At 40.8% G+C, this 23973-nt stretch overlaps 1 protein-coding gene and 1 long non-coding RNA gene across 2 annotated transcripts in view; one reads left to right on the forward strand and one right to left on the reverse strand.

Annotated features, from left to right (window-relative positions):
• LOC112432149 (uncharacterized) overlaps positions 1-23973 on the reverse strand; it is a 499305-nt gene that overhangs the window by 392568 nt on the left and 82764 nt on the right. The gene's annotated exons all lie outside the window — the stretch shown is intronic.
• The window catches only part of LOC143413228 (NLR family CARD domain-containing protein 3-like), a 31322-nt gene that overhangs the window by 2901 nt on the left and 4448 nt on the right, over positions 1-23973 (forward strand). Inside the window, exons 4-5 of the mRNA XM_076875992.1 lie at positions 11179-11352; positions 19787-19952. Coding sequence (XP_076732107.1) covers positions 11179-11352; positions 19787-19952 — 340 coding nt within the window. The remainder of the gene's footprint in view (positions 1-11178; positions 11353-19786; positions 19953-23973) is intronic.

Genomic DNA, 23973 nt, shown 5'->3' on the forward strand with positions numbered 1-23973 from the left:
TCTGAGTCACTGTAACAGAGGTAGAGCAGCATCAGAAAGATCACTGGTGGAGGTTACAGTAAGTGAACGAGGTTATCTTCAATGTCTTATTTCTCCAATTTCTGATGTGTCCACCTTTGCAATGATAACTGTGATCAGGGTGAACCAAAAAGGTGCCGTGGTGAACAGATACTTAAGTTTGGTGAATGCAGTTTCAGCTTTGGGGGACCAGATGCATGCTGAGACTTGAGTGGTGCAGCTACCTGACTATAGTTGAAAATGAACAGTCTATAAAAATTTGCTATTCCCAAAACCCATTGGAGATGCTTCTTGAATCTACAATGGGTACAAGGGGTAGGCCACTCTGTTAAAGCTTTCACATTTGCCAGATCCGGCTTCACCTGCCCCCGTGCCAAAATGTAACTGAAAAAAGTTATTGATGAGGAATGGAATTCACACTTTTTTGCTTTGACATAAGGTTTATTCTCCAGCAAACGTTGGAAAAATAGCATGGACATGAGACTGATGTTCCTCGCAGGTTTTGGGAAAAATGAGGATATCATCCAGATACACCAATACGAACCTGTCAAGGAAGTCCCGGAGGACATCGTTAACTAATCTTGAAACATTGCGGTAGCTAGGGCTGGGCGATATGGCCTAAAATCAATATCATGATAAATTGAGCAGTTAACCTCGATAACGATAAATGGACGATAACCACCCCAAGTGCCAAAAAAACAAACGGTTTTTTTTTTCATTTGATGGGGCTGTGGCAGGCAGCATAGTTCCTCCAGTTATTTTCATAATATTATTCCCCCTAGACCACTTTAAAGGACTATAAAATTTCACTGAAAATAAATGAAGACAATAGTAGTAAGTACTTTTAGTGGTTAAGATTTATTAACTGAACAAGTGTAAGTGTAGGATACAATATGTAACCATGCTCTCTAAAAAATGTATATCCCTTGTAAACAAAATAGTTTAATAATAAATATTATTTATTAAGAGGTTGGTTGTGTTACCTTGACTTGACGCAACAGTCTTTTTGCAGAGTTTACATTTAACAATTTTTTGATCAATATCATCCTTGTTGAATCCAAAATGTTGCCAAACGATTGATGATGCATTTCTTTTGTTAACAAGCGTCTCCTCTTCCTCCTCCACCAGCTCTACCTCCGTCGCTGCTGCTTCAACATTTAAATCGTCCTCCATTTGTTCACCCGTGTCTCGTCTTGTTACAGGTAGTAGAGTCATGTCACTCCACCCCGTCAAGTCTGTAACGTAGCACAGCGTCTTAAAGGGACATGAACATCGCCAACCTGCACATGCCTTTCCTTTTTTTTTTAAAATACCGAATTTACCGACATGGGCAAAATGACATCGATGAGAGTCATAAATTTTGGTAATGATAAATTTTTGATATATCGCCCAGGCCTAGCGGGAGCATTAGTTAACCCAGGCGGCATGACCAAATACTCGTAGTCCCCCAATGGCATGTTTAAAACGGTCTTCCACTTGTCTCCCTGATTGATCTGGAAAAAGTGGTAAGTGTTGCGGATATGGGTTTTGTAAACCCAGTGGCACTGTGAAATGGCCTGAAAGCAGAGCTAATGAGGTAATAGGTACTTATTCTTGATGGTAATATCACTGAGGCCCCTGAAGTAAATGCATGGCCAGAGAGAGCCATCCTTTTTCCCCACAAAAAAGAAGTTCCAACTTGAGATGACAATCGTTGGATTATGCCTGCACCGAGGGATTCCTTAATGTACTTTTCCATAGCCGCACACTCAGGTCTAAGCAGGTTATACAGCCAGCTAGAAGGCCGGGTGGAGCCAGAGAGTAGTTCTATGGTGCTGTCCTGTGGTTTGTGAGGTGGCAGTGAAAGCGCTTTACTTTTGCTAAATACTTCCTGAAGATCATGACATTTGGTGGGCACAGAGGAGAGATCTAAAACAGTCTCAGTGTTGGTTGATGGTTCCACAGGTTCCGGTGGACGGGCGGAAACAAGGCAATTTGAATGACAGAACAGACTCTAACTGATTACCCTCTGACCTGACCAGTCTAAGTGGGGGTTATGTAATTCTAGCCAAGGAAAGCCGAGTATGAGTGGTTTGTGAGGTGCATGAAAAGAAAAAAAGGTAAGTGTTTTCTTGTGATTGCCAGGAGTGACAGGCTCTGTGCGCTGAGTTATGTGAGGGGACACTCGGTTATTTAATGACTTAGTGGGAATGGGCGGATTAAGGGGGCATAGAGGGATGTTTAACTGTCTCGCTAACTCAGACTCCATGAGGTTCTAATTGAACAAGAGCCTGAAAGGTCTGGTTAACTAGAACAGAGAGTTGGAGTTGCAATCTGGGTTTTTATGTTTGTGTGAGTATCCTCCACCCTTATCCCTGAACTTTCCAGTGGGCAGACCCTGGTGTGGAATCGAAAACAGACAGGTTCATCACGAGAAGCAAGCTGATCTTTCATGGTTTGATTTAATGACTGAAAAACATACAGCGGACGGTGGTTAGCACTGTTGCCGCACAGCAAGAAGGTCCTGAGCAAAAGTCTTTACAAACTCAACCAGGAAATCATCATGCGAGCAGAAAGAAAGAGGATGAGCAGATAGGTAAGCAAGAGAAACCCGCCAGCGTCCCAGGTTTCCAGAGAAGGTTCAGGTTCTAGGTACCTGAAATGGGATGTAATTCAATTCAATTCAATTTTATTTATATAGCGCCAAATCACAACAGTGACCTCAATGCGCTTTATATTGTACAGTAGATCGTACAGTAATAGATACAGAGAAAAACCCAACAATCATATGACCCCCTATGAGCAAACACTTTGGCGACAGTGGGAAGGAAAAACTCCCTTTTAACAGGAAGAAATGTTTGGTGTCAAAGCACAGATCCACCCAGTCTCTGTATTTCAGCTTATTTCCTTTATACACACATTTAACAGGAACAGTTTCAGACAGCTAGTGTTTACCTGACATTACCTGCGTACCTCACAGTTTGCAGGTAATGGGCATAATAATTACTGAACAGAGACATCCTGCTGTGAACTTTGTTGCTGTGGATCTAAAATGTAAAAATACATCTGAGAAGATTTCTAATCATGATTTTATGAGCCCCCAAAGTTTGATTCTGTTCATCTGGACGTAGCGCTCTCAGCGGGAGAAACATTTTGTCACTCATCAAGATGACTTCTTCAGGCTCAGCTGACTGCAGCTTTCCCCAATCTTATAAAGAGTACATCTGCATAATGACTCAAACCTAATGGTCAAGGAACTGACCTCCCAGCCTTATTGTTCCTTCAGTGGGCTGGTTTCAGTCATTATGCAAATGTACTTTTTATAGGGTTGGAAACCAGAAGTCAGCTGAGACTGACGAAGTCACCTGGATGAGTGACGAAATGTTTCTCCCACTGAAAGCGCTACGTCCAGATGAACAGAATCAACTTTTGGGATTTACTAACCTGGATGATTGAGCATGGATCAAGACGGGTTTTTATGAGGTATACAGTTTCTTATAATTTCTAAACCAGAAGGTTGAGGAGATGGAGCTCATGATAACTGGCTACTGCCTTTCAGCGTGCTTTATGAAATCATCCAATCAAAATAAAGTTGGCCTTTAGGGAGAGCTGGGCTTTAAAGGGGAATGAGCCAAAGCAGCTTTTAGACAGAAAATGAAATGAGAGTCCAGGATGTGATACATTATTTATAACTACATTTACAGTAATCACACATATTAGAATTAATAAAGTGACCAGCAGTACTGTAGTAAGTGTAATACTGCAGTACTCACAGGCCTGTGCCAGCAGACACTGAACTACTGTCACTAAATCAACCTGGTCTTCACTGGTTTCCATTTACATACATTGGAATAATTGTGTTTAATTTGAAATAGTTTTCTTCTGTTACACTTAAATTCTTAAACATTTTTTATTTAATTGTGCATTGTAGTGTACTCATTTGTACACATTTGATTACTTAGATTCAACATATAAAGAGATTTTATTTGATAATAAATATTATTGTTTTGTTGTTCTTGTTATTTTTTTCAGGCTGAGCAGCTGTAACCTGTCAGAGGAAGTCTGTACAGATTTGTTGTCAGTGGTCAGCTCCCAGTCCTGTAGTCTGAGAGAGCTGGACTTGAGTACCGACAGCCTGGAGGCTTCAGCAGTAAAGCTTCTGTCTGCTGCAGTGGAGAGTCCACACGCCAAACTGAATATTCTGAGGTCTGACCGATTTGTATTCTTTTTTCTTTTGTTTGTTTGTTTTGTTTTTAACTGATAAAATAAATCCAGCAATTTAAACAGTAGAGGTAAACTTGATCAATTTACTGTTGTTTCGTACCACATCTGCTCAGCATAAAACAACAAGGATTCTTAAAATATAAGATTAGTTATTGCACCCTGATTACACTTTAACATCAGTCTTTGTTCATGTTTTCATTTTCAGACTCAACGTCTGTGAACTTCTAGCGGAAAACTGTGAAGCTGTGTCCTCAATGCTCAGCTCTCAGTCCTCTACTCTGACAGAGCTGGACCTGAGTATCAAAAATGTGCAGGATTCAGGAGTGAAGATTCTGTCTGCTGGACTACAAAGTTTAAACTGTAAACTAAATACTCTGAGGTCAGATCAATTGACATTTTGTTTTTTTTAAATGAACCAATTAAACATTTTATTCAAGGCTTCCGGTTCCGGCGCTCGTGGGGATGGACACCTAGTACGAGAGCTCTCGACTGAAACTTATTAAAACTGCCCCAAGTAAATTAATACACTATCTAAGTGCACATAAAGAGGAAAAAGGGGTTTAAATGATGTCCAGAAAGAACAAAAGAGCTAAGAAGTTAACGTTTGAAAACGTGGAAGATGGCAATGTGCAGCTAACAGAAGGGGCTAACGTTAGCCCCTATAGGGCTAGCCGAGGCCACTCTCCCACTCCTAGCCGCGAGGATTCTGGGACAGAAGATGAGGTTGACCCAGCAAGTTTGACGCTGATACTGAAAGAACTGAGAGGCGTTGGGAAAGAGGTGAAAGAATTTCGAAAAGACACGAAAGCGCAACTGGTGGAAATAAGGGGTGAGTTGGATAAAGCCAATGCGCGGCTTAATGATGTGGAAACCAGGGTTGCAGAACACAAAGATAAGCTCCAGAACACAGACGAGATTTTGTCTGAGATACTAACAATGCAATTCAATGTTATTTATATAGCGCCAAATCACAACAAAAGTCACCTCAAGGCACTTCATAAATACAGAGAAAAACCCAACAATCACATGACCCCCTATGAACAAGCACTTTGGCGACAGTGGGAAGGAAAAACTCCCTTTTAACAGAAAGAAACCTCTGGCAGAACCAGGCTCAGGGAGGGGCGGGGCCATTTGCTGTGATTGGTTGGAGTGAGAGAAGGAAGACAGGATAAAGACATGCTGTGGAAGAGAGACAGAGGTTAATAACACATATGATTCAATGCAGAGAGCTCTGTTAACACATAGTGAGTGAGAAAGGTGACTGGAAAGGAAAAACTCAATGCATCATGGGAATCCCCCGGCAGCCTACGTCTATTGCAGCATAACTAAGGGAGGATTCAGGGTCACCTGGCCCAGCCCTAACTATATGCTTTAGCAAAAAGGAAAGTTTTAAGCTGATCTTCAAAGTAGAGAGGGCGTCTGTCTCCTGAACTCAAACTGGGAGCTGCTTCCACACCCAGTCCAACATAGCCAGGCTTTCTTTGCTGCTTTGACAAAACCTCAAATCCCAGTCAGAGATGATGAGCATCATCACAGTGATGATCATTTCTCTATTAACCCAGGCTTTCTGCTTCAGGATCTGTGCACGCTCAGAGAACAAGGAGACCTTTAAACATAATTTCACTAAATGGATGGATTGAGCTCAGCCTACAGATGAACTGGTGCCAGAGATCATAAAGAACATCAAACAGTCAAATTCAACACTTTTAATGGAAATATGAGATTAATCTTAAAAGTAGAGATAGTGTCTGTCTCCTGAATCCAAACTGGAAGCTGGTTCCACAGAAGAGGGGCCTGAAAACTGAAGGCTCTGCCTCCCATTCTACTTTCAAATACTCTAGGAACAACAAGTAGGCCTGCAGTGTGAGAGCGAAGTGCTCTAATGGGGTGATATGGTACTACAAGGTCATTAAGATAAGATGGGGCCTGATTATTTAAGATCTTGTATGTGAGGAGCAGGATTTTGAATTCAATTCTGGATTTAACAGGAAGCCAATGAAGGGAAGCCAATACAGGAGAAATCTGCTCTCTCTTTCTAGTCCCTGTCAGTACTCTTGCTGCAGCATTTTGGATTAACTGAAGGCTTTTCAGGGAGTTTTTTGGACATCCTGATAATAACGAATTACAATAGTCCAGCCTGGAAGTAATAAATGCATGAACTAGTTTTTCAGCGTCACTCTGAGACAGGATATTTCTAACTTTAGAGATGTTGCGCAAATGGAAGAAAGCATGCAGGAAAAGTTTCAAACAAAACTAACATCACTGGAGGCTTACTCGAGGAGGGAGTCGCTCAGACTGTACAGGGTGCCGGAGGGAGAAGAATCGGGAGCTCCATCTATGGCCCACTTTGTGGAGAAGCTACTCCGGGAGAATCTCGCCATCCCACCATCAACACCGTTACAAATTCAGAGAGCACACAGAGTGTTATCATTACTCCCTCCGGACGGCTCCCAACCCAGATCGATCCTGGTAAAATTCCTGTGCTTCACGGTTAAAGAAGAAGTGCTGAGGCTTGCTTGGCAAAAGAAAGGTTTTATGTTGAATTCCAGCAAGATCAACCTCGACCACGATTACCCCCCTGAGATCATGGCTATGAGGAAGGAGTATGCAGAGGCACGAAAGGTCCTAAAAGAGAAGAATGTACGGTTTAGGACCCTCTACTCAGCGCGCCTTAAGGTTTTTTTCAAAGAAGGAGCGAAAACCTACAACACGGTGGAGGAGGCAACGGCTGACCTGGCGAGTCGGGGCCTGCCGGTAAAGGTGATTACACCACCGGCAACCCCCAGAGAAAAATTACAAAGATGCCCGCTGTGGCGGGGAGTTGGTGGTCGGCGTCCGCGTCAGATCCGAGGAGCTGCGGGATATAGAGAGAAGCTGCAAGTATACAGACGTGAAGAGAACGAATTTAATGTTATGTATTAGCTATGGACAACATGGTGAAATATGGTTACTGTCGAGCTAAAATGGGTGGGGCTTCTCGTGCTGTGAGTGACGTCGCAGTGGAAAGCCCCCTAACTCAGGGAGTAATAAGGGGTTTCCCTTCAAGTTGTGAGGGTGTCAGTGGAAGTGCTCCACTGTCAGAAGCCAGCTTAGGAGCTTTCAAGCTCCAGTTATGTTCAAATGTTTTCAGTTCATTCCTAACTTTTTTCACTTGTTACTGTTTTAAGAGGGGGTTGCCTGCTGCTATTGAGTTTATGCGCTGTGGTAACTTAATATATCTTTATGGGAAGTGAGTCAGTGAAAGTAATCTCTTTTAATGTTAACGGGGTTCTGAACGTGATTAAGATGAATAAGATACTGTCCAAACTAAGGAAGGAGAAGGCCCAGATTGCATTACTTCAGGAGACACACATGAACCAAGTAGATCACTTGAGATTGAAAAGAAAGGGTTTTAAATATGTATTCTCCTCTTCCGTTAAGTCCAAACACAAGAGGGGTGTGGCTACACTTATCTCTGGTACACTTAACTATGAACATATCTAAGAACTCTGTGACGAGGAAGGCAGATTGGTTAGAATAACAGGAAGAATAGAGGGGTCTGAAATCACAATTTTAAATGTTTATGCTCCCCCCGGGAGCGATTGGCTATTCTATAGGAATATGTTTGATTTATTGGTGGATTCTCAGGGGATAGTTGTCTGTGGAGGGGATTTTAACTTTAGACTTGACCCTAAACTAGACTCCTCCTCCCCAACCAACCAGGTAACAGCACTTACTAGAAAAGTCAATTCCTATATGGTAGAGATGGGGATAATAGATGTATGGAGGGACCGCTACGCATCTACCAGAAATTTCACTCATTACTCTGGTTCCTTTAAAGTGTATGCAAGGCTGGACTACTTTTTTATGTTTAAAGTTGATAGGTTTAGGGTCAAAGACTGTGACATATTAACAAGAGATCTATCTGACCACAGTCCTATCTCTCTATCTTTGCAGGTGGCTAGGAAAAAATGTACCACACTGTGGAAATTGTTATCGCACCTTAATGATCCTGCCATAGTTTCCAAATTAAAGGTAGACATTAAAGAATTTCTAGAGGTTAATGACACAGGAGAGGTATCTCCAACTAGTCTTTGGGATACGCTCAAAGCGGTAATGAGAGGTAAATTAATTTCTATCGCCTCCCACTTAAAGAGAATCAAAGGGCAAAAATTAGCAGAACTACAGGCAAATTTAAAGTTGAAAGAATAGGAAGACATAAACACCGCAAATCCTACTGTGAAGCAGGATATCATGAAAATACAGGATGAAATTAATGATATTTACACCCAGGAGGCCCAAAATAACTTAATTTTTTTGAGGCAAAAATACTATGAGACAGGAGGGAAATCTGCAAAATATCTGGCACATAAATAACGCAAACAACTAGAGGAAAGTACGATATACCAAATCAAGGACCCCAAGACTAATATTCTGGAATCAAAATTAGAAGACATTCAGAAATGTTTTGAGACCTTCTTTAGGGAGCTGTACTCACAGCCCAATGCTACGGAGGAGAATTGTACTGATGCCTTTCTTAGCTCTCTAGAATTACCTTCACTCCCGTCTCTCAAAAATGAGCTTCTAACACATCCCATTTTAGTGGAAGAAATTAATGCAGCTCTTTCCAGATTAAAACCAGGTAAGGTAGTTGGGCCGGACGGGTTCAGTTCTCAGTGGTATCGCACCCTGAGGGCAGATCTAGTCCCCACATTGCTGAAGTCATTTAACTACATCCTACAGGAGGGAGAAATCCCACCCTCCTGGAGGGAGGCAACTATTTCAATTATCCCAAAAGAGGGGAAAGATAAACGAGAATGTGGAAACTATTGACCAATCAGTGTCCTTAACTTGGATTACAAACTATTTACTTCTATTCTTGCTCGTAGACTGGAGAAGTTTTTACCTGACCTCATCAATTTAGATCAGACTGGTTTCATTCACTATAGACAAACAACTGACAACATTAGGAGAATATTACACATCTCTGCTCAAATACAAAAGAACAAAACTCAATCAATGATAGGAAGCTTGGACGCTGAGAAAGCCTTCGACTCCATCAGATGGGTATTTCTGTATAAGGTTCTGGGGAAGTTTGGCTTTCACGACAAGTTTATTAGAGTAATCCAAGGTCTGTTTGCTCGACCCTCAGCCCGTATTAAGGTGAATGGTGATCTCTCCAAGCCCTTTGCTCTGGAACGTGGCTGTAGGCAGGGTTGTGCAATCTCGCCACTTCTCTGATTTATTCATAGAAACATTAGGCCAAGCGATTAGACAAAATCATAACATTAGGGGTGTTGCATTGTCAGGAGTTGAACATAAAGTGGTAATGTTCGCCGATGATGTACTGGTCTGCCTGGAGGAGCCAGAGAGGTCTTTTAGTGAGTTGATGTCTACTTTAAGTGATTTGGGGAAGTTATCTGGTTATAAGGTCAATATTTCAAAAACACAGGTGATGACTTTAAATTATACAGCTTCTGTAGCTTTACGTAGGGATAACGAGAAAAATAAGTACCTGGGAATATATTTGACTGCGGACCTCTCGGGGCTCTTTCAGGCAAACTACGAGCCAATATCTGCAAGTATAAAAGCTGATCTGCACAGATGGAATCTGGTCCCCTTCATGAGTCTCAGCTCCCAGGTAACTTTTAAAGCATGGATATCCTGTGGCCTTACAACATTCCTCTCTCTTACTCATAGAAATATTGTGCTCAGATTTGAGACCTTACAGGACAACCTGACAAAATACAACTTTCATAGATACTTACAGCTGAGATCATATATTGATCATGAATGCCAACTTCAATGATGCTGAGTCGCATTTTTTCCTCATCCTGAAAAATGCCACAACCATGACCCCTACTAAATCTATTTCTAAACTATACAAAGCCCTCTCTAGTGCCAGCAAGGATAATACTTTATACACTAAGGATAAATGGGAAAGGGAATCAGGGATTGCTATTTCTGTGGGGGAGTGGGAAAATGTTTTGTACTGCCAGTGGTCCACGTCCAGTTCTATGAGCTGGAAGGAACATGGCTGGAAGAATATTATTAGGTACTTCAAGACTCCATATCAGGAGAGGTACAAAGGGGCTTATATGCAATGCTGGAGACAATGCGGCTCGACTGTTGCTAACCATTTTCATGTCTTTTGGGACTGTCCCAAGTTAAAAAACGTTCAGGTCTCCTTAAGTGCAGTCTTTAACGTTCAAATACCTTTAGATTTTAAGGTTTTATACATGGGTTTGGTCCCCTTTCTGGAATGTAGGAGTGAGATTAAGTTGGTGCAATTACTCTTGGTGGCAAGTAAAAAAACAATTACTAGAAGATGGTTAAGCCCAGCCCAGCCTACCCTAGACGACTGGTTTGGGATCATTTTAGAGATATTTAGGATGGAAAAACTTACATATCTGTTAAGAAATCAAAAAGCCAAATTCTACCAAAGTTGGAACAATTGGATCCAATTCATCACCCCCACGAGGGCTGACTTCACTTGATCTCACTATTACTTGGTTGTTTTTTGTTTGATTTTTTTTACATTTACTTCTATTACTATTGCTTGTTTATTTACTTATTTGTTCACAATGATTGCAGCATGGGCACCCCTCCCAGTTTGTGTTTATAGTTCCATGTAATGTGTTCTATATATCTCCTTTGGGAGAGCATGCGAGCAACTGTCCTAGTAATAGCTAGTGGAGGTTAATATGCACCCGCTGATCACTTTGTTTATCATTTGCTCTCCTGGACTTAATCTAAAACCTGGAAGGACTTTGTTCCCATGTTATTCATATACTGCTATGCAGATGGTTTTTTCTTGTCCAATCCAAATAAAGATATAATTAAAAAAACCATTCTATTCAAGTTCATCCATATGATGTTGTATCTTAGTATGTTAAGGTTTCATCAAAAATAAAAAGATGGCATGTAATATAATAACAAACTTTACATAAGTATTATAGATTATCTTTTGTTTTTCAGACTGGGTGGCTGTAACCTGTCAGAGAGAAGCTGTGAAGCTCTGTGCTCAGTCCTCAGCTCCCAGTCCTCCAGTCTGAGAGAGCTGGACCTGAGTAACTCTGACCTGCAGGATTCAGGAGTGAAGCTTCTGTCTGCTGGACTAAAGAGTTCACAGTGTGCAGTGGAAACTCTCAGGTCAGGATTCAAACGTTAACACATATGATCATTTAAAATGTGAATTATATTATTGATTGACTTATCTATAGAGCTTTTAGCTAAACTTATATTTATATTTGAGTGGATTATTAGACTGAATTACTGTGTAAAATTTGTCACAGTCATACGATTTTGTTTATTTATTTATTTTTTTAATTCATGTACTGGCCATTTTACATAAATTTGGCTAATCTTCTACAATATATACATTTGATTTCGTTAGGAACAAAATGTTCAAATTACATATTTTGCTGGATATTGGGTATTAATGAAATTATTATGTCTTTAATGACACCACATTTCCATATGTAGGAGGTTACTGGTGGTATTGTTTCAGTGTCTGAGTTTTCCTTGCAAAGAAACATCTGGAATTTAACAATACATATTTTAAAGCTGTTTTCTCCAAAGGGATTTGTATTAGTGATGGTAAATTTGATTCTTTTTACCGAATCGAGTTTAAATGAGTCACTCACCAAAATGAATCGGGTTTTTTTTTAATCATTTGAGTCTCTGAGTCAGTTGCCCAGAGAGTGCCAAAGATGTACTTTTTCTCTCAAACTTAATTTGTTTTTATTTTCATGTAAATCCTACTGCTACGATGAGTGACTGAAAAATAAAAACAACTATTTTATGGAGCAAAAAAGAATAAGATTTCTAAATTGGACATTTATTTTTGTTTATGTTATTAGTATTTCCTCTTTATCATCTTTGCACAAAAACAAAGTGTAGACTGAATGTTATATTGCATCAGTCAGACTATCAGGCTTCATCTCAGATGAAGGAGTGACTCTTCCGTGGTAACAAACTGTGAGTTTCAGCAGCTGAGAGGCAGGAGGGAAGGGTGAGTGAGTGGTCTTGATGCATTCTCAGTCTAGACTAGACTAGAAAGAGGGGCGCTGCTCTTGTGGCGAGCAGCAGGTTGTCTCTCTCTGTCAGTGTTTTAACTTATTTTATTTCATTCTTTTATTCCTTTATATATATATTTTTTTGCCTGAGGAAATTCTATAGCATCGGCTTGTGTTTTGTGGAACTTCTTTTAACGAAGATGGGTTTTTTATTTCGCATGGTTTTATTGGCAATCCTGACGGTCGTTTGGAGTCATTCCTTTACCATCAATAATCCTGGCTAATGTGCAGTCTCTGAGGAGTAAATTGGATGAACTGCATTTGAATGTCGCACACTTGCGTGGCTACAGGGATACATGTCTAATGGCATTCACAGAGACTTGGCTCAAGGACTCTGACCCTGATTGTTCTCTGGAACTAAATGGCTTCGGGTTTCCCATACGTTTGGATCGAGACCCCGGAGCTACCCAGAAATCTCAAGGAGGAGTGTGTTTGTATATAAATCAGAAATGGTGTAAAAATGTGACCGTTCGTAGACAAGTGTGTCTGCCTGACATTGAGCTCCTCTCTGTGTCTTTGAGGCCGTTTTATCTGCCGAGGGAATTCCCACAGATCAACGTCACCATTGTTTACATCCACCCTAAAGCGAATCCTAAGAATGCGACTGACACCTAATAACAAACCATGGTCTTCAAAAGGTCTTATGAGGCTGATTCATGAAAGGAAAAAAGCTTTTATTGAAGGGAATATCTTGAAAGTTAGTGAAATTAGGAAGGAGATCAGATCAGAAATTAAAAAAGCCAAAGTAAAATACAAGGATAAGGTAGAGGCGGAGATGGGTAGCAATAACTTAAGGGTGGCCTGGGCAGGCATGAAACACATGACTGGTCACTGTTACAGTGACTGTAATAAGATAAGTCTTCCTGGTTTTAGTTCAGACTCTCAGTTAGCAAGTAGAGAAGCTTATAGACCCTCTACAATTTGCATACAGGCCTCGTAGACGTGTTGATGATGCAGTGGTCACCAGTGTTGGTCAAGTTACTTGAAAAAAGTAATCAGTAATTAATTACTGATTACTCCCCCCAAAAAGTAATCCCGTTACTTTACTGATTACTTATTTTCAAAAGTCATTAATTACTTAGTTACTTAGTTACTTAGTTACTTTTTAAAAACACGATTTACAACCTGAAGAGGTGATAAAGTGATAGATCTTTCAGCCCAATTCTACTTTTTCTGCATAATCCATCATACAAAATGTAATCAAATGGAAAAGTCTCTTTTTAACTTGTTTTATCAGTTTTATCAGTTTTAATCTTTTAACTTTATGCATCAAGCAAAACATTTAATTATGCAACATTCTCTGACTTGAATAAATTAGTTTAACATTTAAACCTATTTTCTACACATTCCAGCACATAAAATAAAATATTTTTTGTATTTTCACTCACTCTTTCAAACAGATGCAAGTAAAACACAGCAGAAAATAAATAAAGTCAAAGACTCAGCGGTCCTTTTGCTCTATTTTCACCTGTAAAGCAGGAGCAGGGTAGGCGGAGGGTTACCCTGGTGCAGGTGTGCTGCGGTCAGTTGAAGAATCTGCGCGAGTGTCTCTGTGAGTTTCCCATCACGTCGTAGCTACTCGGTGCTTGTTGGAAGTTTAGGGTTTTTTTCGCTGTAAAAAGAAGTTTTCTTCCCACGCACAGCGGACACTAATGTTTTTGTCACTTCTTATGGAATCAAACTCAAAGTAAGGTCAGTGCTTCCACGCTTTAAACGCTGCACGCTCATACTCTCTCCCGCACTCGATATATTATCCATTGTTGATCTGCACACAGCTGTTGTCACCAACGTCGCACTCGCTTACGTCACTGTCATGAGACATTCTCGCAAAAAAAATCACGGTTTTAGTAACGCAGTAACGCAGCGTTCCTACGGGAAAGTAACGGTAATCTAATTACCGATTTTGCAATAGTAATCCCTTACTTTACTCGTTACTTGAAAAAAGTAATCAGATTACAGTAACGCGTTACAAGTAACGCGTTACTGCCCATCTCTGGTGGTCACTCTGTTGAACTTCCTTTATCGCCATCTTGATGGCGCCAAAGCTCATGCTCAGCTCTTATTTATTGATTTTTCTTCAGCTTTTAATACTATCCAGCCACATCTTTTAGTGGACAAGCTTCTTAACCAATTTAAACTTGATCTTAATCTCGTTGGTTGGGTTTTAGACTTTTTAACTGACAGATCTCAGTGTGTGAGAGTGAACGGCTGTTTTTCCAAACAGCTGAACTCTTCCACTGGCTCACCGCAAGGTTGTTGTCTCTCTCCTCTACTGTATATTTTGTACACTAATGACTGTCGCAGTACACAGGCCAACAGGCATTTCATTAAATACGCAGATGACACAGTCATTGTAAGCCTCCTTCATGGTGAAGAGGATTCCCATGGGCCTGTTGTGGATGAGTTTGTTTCGTGGTGTGATCAGTCCTTCTTAATGATCAGCACCTTGAAAACCAAGGACATGGTTATTGACTTCAGGGAGACATCCCCTCATCCTGCGCTAACAGTGGTAAATGTGCAGCCATTGAACTGGTGGACAGTTATAAGTATTTGGGGGTTGTTCTTGATAAAGCTCTGTGCTTTGAGTCACATCTTGCTGCTACAGTGAAAAAGGTTCAACAAAGACTTTTTAAGGAGGTTGAGAGGTTTCAATGTTTCATCTGCAATGATGACTCGTTTTTTATAAAAGTTTTATTGAATCTGTTTTAACTTTCTGTATCATTGCTTGGTACGGTAATATGTCCATGGATAATAAGACCAGACTTAACAACCTGGTTAAAGTGGCTGGTAAGATTTCAGGGAGGTCTCAGGTCCAGCTTGTGGACTTTTATAACAGGCATGTGCTGAGGAAGGCGACCTCTGTCATGTTGTGTTCAGATCATCCTCTCTTTAATGATTTTCAACTGCTTCCATCAGGTCGTCGTTATAAAGTGCCTGCAGTGAAGACAAAGAGACATAGATTGTCTTTTGTACCTACTGCTATTATCATAGTTAATAACACTGAACCATATGTGTTGTTGCCATTGCACATTGTACTTTTTTGATGAAAAATCTAGGTTGTTTTCTCAGGCTTATATTATATTATATTATTTTGGAGTGTGTATGTGATGTGTTGGTTGCCTGTTTGTTTGTTTGTACGGACATCTACAACTATATGTAAAAATACAAAACAAAACAATTTTCAATTTGTTCTAGTTTATTGCACTTTTTGCTGTATATGTATATATGTATATGTAGTTACTATGGACTGAATGCATACATATTATTAAAATTTGGGCTATAACGGTTGTATTGATGTATAGCAACTTGAACTGCTCCCCAAAATGGCACTACAGCAGTGGTTCCCAAACTTTTTTTGCTGGGCCCCCCTTTGTTTTACACGAAAAACGTTCGCCTCCCCCCCGGCGCGTGAACAGCACGCACACGCACTAACACATCCTCCAACCACACACGCCCATATTTTGCTCCATTGCGGTTTATTTCACACCTCTAACATTTAGTAAACAATTAAGCAAATACAAGTAATCTGCAATAAATTACAGGTAGTAAGAAAATAAACTACTAAATCTTTTACGCTACGTCCGCACCTACACTGGTATTTTTGAAAACGCAGCTGTTTCATCCAAACAGTGTTTCAAATCACCAAAAACTGAGATTTTTTTAAAACTCCTTTTTTGCGGACGAGGAATACAGAGTTCATCTGGCAACGTCAAAGGTTGCGCCTTTTTTCACGTCACGTTATTATTTATGTGAGATGAATTGCAGAATGGCAGATAGAGACAAAATACTGTTACTCTGAGTATCTGCAGGTTTCACACGCAGTTACTGTCCCTCCATTTACAAAGGCGTCACGGGTAGTTGTTTTTTCTTCTTCTGTAATACTAATCAACATTGCTGTCAATACATTTTCAAAAAATGCCTCTCTGTGCAAAATGGGTTCAAAAACATAAACAGCTGTGGGATCCTGTTTGTCTGTGATTTGAATCGAGGGAACAAATCGTGGCAGGATCAGCCTGATGTTATTTGTATCCCGCTGTAACTTTACTGTATAAAGAGCAAACGTCTCCAAAATGTCAGGAGTAGTTAGTCACTACAACAAGTGTTTGTGAACTAAAAATTAAGAATGTGGGATCCTGTTTGTCCATGATTGGAAGAGCCCAGCGCTGCTCCCGACGCAGGGACCTACCTCAGCACCTGTGCAGGTGAAGCCAAAGGGCAGATTTGCTTCACCATATTTTCTAGTCTTTGGCTTAGAATGAAGTTGGTTTGGAAACATATTCAGCGATGCTTCATCTCCTGCTTTGCGTTTCTGTGGGCGCCGTGCTAGCAGTGTTCAAGCGTTTTGTTCCCCTCCCTTTTCATACCGCGCCCCCCCTGCCATGGCTCTGCGCCCCCCCTAGGGGGCGGGCACCACAGTTTGGGAAGGTCTGCACTACAGCATGTAAAAATCTAAAGATAAGCTCTGGCAGACTTGGTTCTATGGTAGGTCTTAAAGGGTTTAACATCAAAGATTCAGTGGAGAGCTACTGTAACAGCTGAACAGAAAAACTCTTCCTCCCCTGGTGTGCTACTCTTCACAACCCGCAGGACTTTCACCCTCAAGAGATGGAAAAGGGGAACGAGGGCCGACGTCCAGGTGAAACTGAGAAGCTACCAGAGGCTAGCTTCTTGGCTGTGGGGAGAATCCTGGTGCCTGCGTCCACTTCCTCTCCTGACATTTAGTTAATATGTTACGCCGGTGACTGGGACCTGGGCTCTGTGGCTCAGAAGCAGTTTTTCTCATGGTGTGTCCGTCAAACGTTCACTGTTTTTATTGATAACAGCTATGTCTGCTCATCGATCATTGCTTCCCCCAGCTCTGGAGTCGCTGCCCTGCCCAGCAGGTCCACAGGTCTGCATTGTCTTTATTTCAAGTGCCGCTGCAGTCAGCTGTTGATTTTGCAGATCGACCGTCATCAACTCGGTTGGCCCCGCTTAACGTTCGCTCCATAACAAACAAATCATTTATTCTAAGCGATCTCTTTATTAAAGAGTCTCTAGATTTCATGTGTCTGACTGAGACGTGGCAGCAAAATAAGAATTATGTCCAATGTTCCCTCTAATGTTTCATGTGTCTGAGCGAACACACAAACTCCCTGAGCGGTCCCTTGGATCACTGGATCACGTTGTCATTAACGTGGCTTCACTTTACATCAACCAAAACACCGGTGTCGGCACATGAGGACGCTGTCATAGCCCGTCAGCGACGTTGATTAGCTGCGTATATACGAATGTGAATCATTGGCTGGACTATGGGATAAGGCGGCATCGTTCTAAATACTGGAGCAGCCAGTCACTGACTAACACTGCAAAGCAGAATTGTTAACGTATTTATTTTAATTTCAATTCAGGTTAGTATTTAGTATTTAGTATTTATTTATTTATTGTCATTGTCAAGAACAATGAAATTGCGTTTGGGGCTTCCATACAACCCAAAAAAAAAGAAGAAAATAATAAATACCCCTTAAAACCCAAGTGTACATATTTAACCCAGTGTGACTCCAATGCAATAAGACAATCCTTAGCAACAACATGAGAACATGACAAGTAATGTTCGTAGAAAATCAGACAAAGACCTGAGAAACATGACAAAGTACAACAATGCAACCCATTCAATATTATTGTACTGTGAGATATGATATCAGATATGATAGTTATCTATTTAAGAAGGAGGGGGGGGGGGGCAGGAGGGGGAAGAGAATAAAGATATGATGCACCAATGCAGACCAGTTCATTGCTATTAAGAAGTTGGATATGGTTATTGTCCGTGAGAGGGGGGCAGAGAGTTCAGGAGCCTCACAGCCTGTTAGATATCTTTTTGTGCGCAATGCAGATACTCTGTGTGCAGAGAGCGTGTCAGCGGATTGCGCCCGTGCGCAGCTTAGAGGGAACATTGATTATGTCCACTTGAATGAAATCTGCCCGGCTGGCTGCTCCGTCATCTGAACTCCGCGTCTTTTAGGACGTGGTGGAGGACTCGCTGTTGTTTACCAGGACAGATTCACATGCAGTCTGATGACCTCGGACTCCTTTTCTGCATTTGAGTCACAGATGATGGTCAGTTCTCTAAAAACCAGTTATTGTATTTTATTCTACCTGATGGGGTCTTTCTAACTGAATTTAATGACCTTCTGACATCCATCATTTCATTGGAGAAGGTTGGGAGATTTGAGCCGTCATATTGATGAAGCATCCTGTAACACTGCTGCTGAGCTCATCACTGTCACTGAGTCTTTTAACTTTAGGCAGCATGTTTCTGGCCCCACACATACAAAGGGTCACACACTGGATCTTGTTTTCTCCCTGGGTTTAAATATACATGATGTATGTGTGGAGGATGTCCATGTGAGTGACCATAGCTGCATATTTTTTAACTTGTTATTTTACTTGGATCCTTCATCTCCTAAACTGATGATCCAAAGGCGGATTATAAACCAAGATGCTGCTGGAAGGTTCTCTGCCATGTTTGACCCTCGCATGGCTCGTAGTGACCTCGACTCACGTATTTTATCCTTTAATGATCAATGCAAGTTGTTGGAAAGCCCACTGATAACATGTTTACATGGCTAAAATGTTATGGCTCATTCATTGATAGTATTTTCGCCATAGAAATTGTTATGTCCTATATTGTTGAACCCACCATGTCTATGCTGATGCTCTTTGAACGCACCACATACGTACTCGAGGCCATGCAGTGGCTGCTAGTCTGTGTTCTCAGTATTTTTATGTGTCAGTTCCAGTTTTAGAGCTCTAAAGTGCAGCTATCGTGTTAGGAATATGTTAGGAATAGACAGGAACACTGAGCACACTGAGGTCAAATCTTTATTTAGGGCGACCGTGGCTCAGGGGGTTGGGAATCGCATCTGTAACCGGAAGGTCACCGGTTCGATCCCTGGGCTCTCTGTCCTGGTCGTTGTGTCCTTGGGCTTTACCCTACTTGCCTACTGGTGTTGGCCAGAGGGGCCGATGGCGCGATATGGCAGCCTCGCTTCTGTCAGTCTGCCCCAGGGCAGCTGTGGCTACAACCGTAGCTGCCTCCACCAGTGTATGAATGTGAGAGTGACTGAATAGTGGCATTGTAAAGCGCTTTGGGTGCCTTGAAAAGCGCTATATAAATCCAATCCATTATTATTATTATTATTTTACCACTCGCTGCATTCTTGATGTTCATGTTCTTCTCTTTCCCCTCACCCTGCAACCAGTCATGGTAGATGCTCCTCCTGGAGCCTGTTTTCACTGGGAGGATCTTTGTGTCAAAGGGAGTTCTTCTTCCCACCATCACCAATTGCTGCTCACAGTGGAGGCGGTTACCTTACACTGTTAAACAGCTTCAGATGACTGTTGTTGTCTGTTGGGTATTGTCACTTATAAATAAAGTTACATTGAATGGATGTATGGATGGATAGATGTTATTGTGACAAAGAGAAAACGATTGTTGACAGATTGATTGTTGTTTTGTGTGTCTGCAGTCTGTCAGGCTGTCTGATCACAGAGGAAGGCTGTACTTCTCTGGCCTCAGCTCTGAGCTCCAACCCCTCCCATCTGAGACAGCTGGACCTGAGCTACAATCATCCAGGTCCCTCAGGAATGAAGCTGCTGTCGGCTGGACTGAAGGATCCAGCCTGGAGACTGGACACTCTCAGGTATGGAGAGAATGTCTGATAGAGGAGGAAGAGCTGGAATCATTTCCTGTGTCCTTCACTCACTTCCTGTTTGTTTCCTGCAGATGAGACATGAACAATCACACATGCAGGAATATTTTCAGGGACAGACACACTAGTCTAGCTGGATAGTTCATGGATATTTATGTAGGGGTCTCCAAGGAGTCTGGTTGCAGGAACATTTAGGTCACAGGTGTACCTGAGATAGATACCAGTGTACCTAATAAAGTGTCAGCCATGTGTATGTTTCCCATGCTGTATGTCCACAGTGACAGAAGGATGAAACAAGGCTGTGAATCATTTCAGTCTGTGTTTGTGACAAAGAGGCAGACAGGAGCAGCTAACATTTGGAAATGGAAGCTTAAATAATGACAAACTCTACATTCACAGCTGAATTAACAATAAATTTGTTCTCAAGTGCACATTTAGCAGCTAATGCTATTACTGTTTTCCCTTGCTTTCTACAACTTGAGCAGCTATTGCTAAGTAGGCCACTTTGCTCTGCTAAGGATTTATGTGACCATGATGGAAACTCTGATAAGCTAATGCTGCTAAGCTAATACTGTTTATGGGCCCTGTTAGAATCAATATTTCATTCTCATTCTGTTGTTTGAGAACAATATTAACGTTTCACATCATTATAACACAAGAGAAAAGGGTATTAGCGTTAGCTACTAATGCTTATTCACCTCAAATTAGCTTTAGCTGCTAATGGTAGCCTACTTAGCAATAACTGCTCACTAATATAATGCTAATTCACATCAAATTAGCATTAGCTGCTCAAGTTGTTATAAGGAAAGAGAAAACGGTATTAGCATTAGCTGCTAATAATTGTTCACCCCTAATTAGAGTTAGCCCCTAATGGCAGCCTACTTAGCATTAACTCCTGACGTCGTTGTAATGCAGGGGAAAAGAGTTACCATTATCGGATAATGCTAATTCACATCAAATTAACATTAGTTAACAACGGTAGACTTCGTATCATTAGCTGCTGTCATTCTTACAAAGCAAACAGTATGAGCATTAGCTGTTAATGCTTTCTCATCTAACATTAGAATTGGCCACTAATGGCGTATTGTTAAAAAGTAAAAAAACACATTGTTAGCATAAGCGGATGATGCTAATTCACCTAAATTAGCATTAGCTAATGATGGCTACATACCTAGCATTAGCTACTGATATTGATATAAATCAAGAAAATATGGTATTAGCATTAGCTTTTAATGCTTTTTCATCTAAAATTAGAATTAGCCACTAATGGCGTGCTATTTAGCATTACCTCTTCACATCGCAGGGGAAAAGTTAAAATTAAATTAAAAAAAATGTTCAGATTAGCTACTCATATTGTTAAAAAGTAAGAAAAAACATTGTTAGCATAAGCGGATAATGCTAATTCACCTCAAATTAGTATTAGCTAATAACGGCAACCTACTTAGCATTAGCTGGTCACATTGTTATAATGCAAGAAAATATGGTATTAGCATTATCTGCCAATTCCTAAATACCTAAAATTAGCATTACCTGTAATGGAAGTCTACTTAGCATTAACTCCTCACTAATGTAATGCTAATTCACATCAAATTAGCTTTAGCTTTAGTATTAGCTGCTAGCACCAGCCTACCCAGCACTAGCTACTCACATTGTTAAAAGGGAAGAGAAAACCATATTAGCATTAGCTGGTAATAATTATTCACCCCTAATTAGAATTAGCTGCTAATGGCAGCATACTTAGCGTTAACTCCTCACATCGTTATAATGCAAATGAGGCTAACTTACATTAAATTAGACTGCTGTTATTAGCTAATGCTATTTAGCAGTAGCTGCTCACATTGTTATAAAGCAAAGGAAAACGATATGAGCATTAGGTTCTAATGCGTATTTGCCTTTAATTAGACGTAGGTGCTAATGGCGACCTACTCAGCATTAGCAGCTCAGATGTTGTATTGCTAGGGAAAAGAGTGTTAGCATTAGCCGTTCACATTGTTATAAAGTTAAGGGAAATAGTGTTAGCATTAGCTACTCACATTGTTAAAAAGTAAGTGTTAGCATTAGTGCATAATGCTAATTCACATCCAATTAGCATTAGTTAATAACGGCAGCCTATTTAGCATTAGCAGATAATGTTGAATTTGGCCCACTGGAAAAGTTAAGAACTCAAGATTTAGGAGTGTTTCTCGATAGCTCTTTCTCATTTGAGAAACAAATAAATGTTGTTATTAAAACCAGCTGTAAGCTTTATATTGTTGATTGTCATTTCCCATATGGAAAAGATATATAAATCTTATAAAGTTTGTATCTGTCTTGTGTGAAACTTGTATGAAAAGCATACAAGAGTGAAAACAGATATAAGATCCCTTGAAAAATTATATAATGAAACTTGTATGTTTTCGATACTTACTAAAACAATATATGAAAGTAATGAGAAAGTGGCCACTTTCGTGAGTATGACTTTCATCATATAAGTTTTTAGTCTTTTCCATATGGGATATGCTTAAAAATATTTACTCATACATGCTTAGTTTTATAATCGATTGGATGATGATAGAGGTTCGATCCTTAGTAGTCTGTAAAGACTCTGTGTGCCTTCCAGAGTGCTCTGGCATGCACACACCACTTGGGGCCATGAGAGAGGTCGTACCCTCTCTTACTGATTTATGGTGTAGGACAGGGGTCTCAAACTCAATTTAGCTGGGGGCCGCTGCAGGCGGAGTCTGGGTGAGGCTGGGCCGCATTAGGTTTTCCACAAGAAAGGCATGGTTAAAAAAATTCCAATCCTCTCAAATCTCTTTATTTTTATTTTTTAACACAAAATATGAAAAATAAATAAACAAATTAAGAATTAATAAGAAAATAAATCAATCTGTAATACATAAATAAAATAATAATAAGATATTTTTAGTCAGTGAACTTGTGTGTATCTTTCAGTCTTCTATATCTGCTGTATTTAGATTGAAATGTCTGTATTAACAGTTCTATAACCTTCTTCTGAACATGAATGGAACACTGTAGAAAATGAACTGTTCTTCTGAACATGGCTTCTCTTGCCTACTCCTTGCTGCTAGAGACCTGGCAGCGTTTCCTCTCGCATAGCCGAGCCAGATTTGGCCTGAGGGAGGAAGCAGTTGCGACCCTCAGTATGTCTTGAAGATGATCATCCGTAAGTCTGGACCTGTACTTGGACTTATTGAAGTTCAAAGTGGAGAAGAGCTTTTGGCACAAGTATGTGCTACCAAAAAGGCACATGGTCCGTTTGAACATTCGGGAAAGCCGAGGGAAACTAGGGCTCAATCCTCTCAAAAATTGTCCAAGCTTGTCTGCTTTTCCACTCACCTCCCTGAACTTTGCTTTGAGTTCAGAGTTGCACTGCAGCTCAATGAGCTCCATTTGAAGCACAGAAGGGGCATCTTGCACATCAAAGGAGAAGGGGTCCGCAAAAATGTGAAAGGTGGCTCTGTGTGTCTTGAAGTCAGCAAACCTGTGATCAAATTCCTCCTGTAGCCTCAAAATGACATCAACATACTCGTCAGCACTGAATGGTGTGCCTGCATCCACGAGTGCCTTGCATGCTGGGAAATGGCAAAGGTTTGTCTGAGAGAGCTGAGCTTTCCAGAGCGCCAGTTTTGTGGAGAATGCTCTCACGTTGTCATAGGCAGCACTGACAAGTTGCCCCTGGCCTTGTAACGTCTTGTTCAGTACATTAAGCTCATGTGTCATATCAACAAGAAAAGCTGAGTCCATGAGCCATTTGGGATCAGTTAGCACAGGAACACTAACTCCATCCTTCTCCATGAAGGCTTCACTTCTGCTCTCAACTCAAAAAGTCTCTTTAATACATTTCCCCTGCTGAGCCAACGTACCTCAGTGAAGTCGAGCACATCCCCATATTCTGACTCCATTTCCTCTAAAAAAGCACAGAACCTTCGGTGCTTTAAGCCCCTGGATCTGATTTGGTTGATGCATTTCACAACAATAGACATCACATTGTCAAACTTCAG

The sequence above is a fragment of the Maylandia zebra genome, linkage group LG2 (genome assembly GCF_041146795.1).
Source record: "Maylandia zebra isolate NMK-2024a linkage group LG2, Mzebra_GT3a, whole genome shotgun sequence".
NCBI lineage: Eukaryota > Metazoa > Chordata > Actinopteri > Cichliformes > Cichlidae > Maylandia > Maylandia zebra.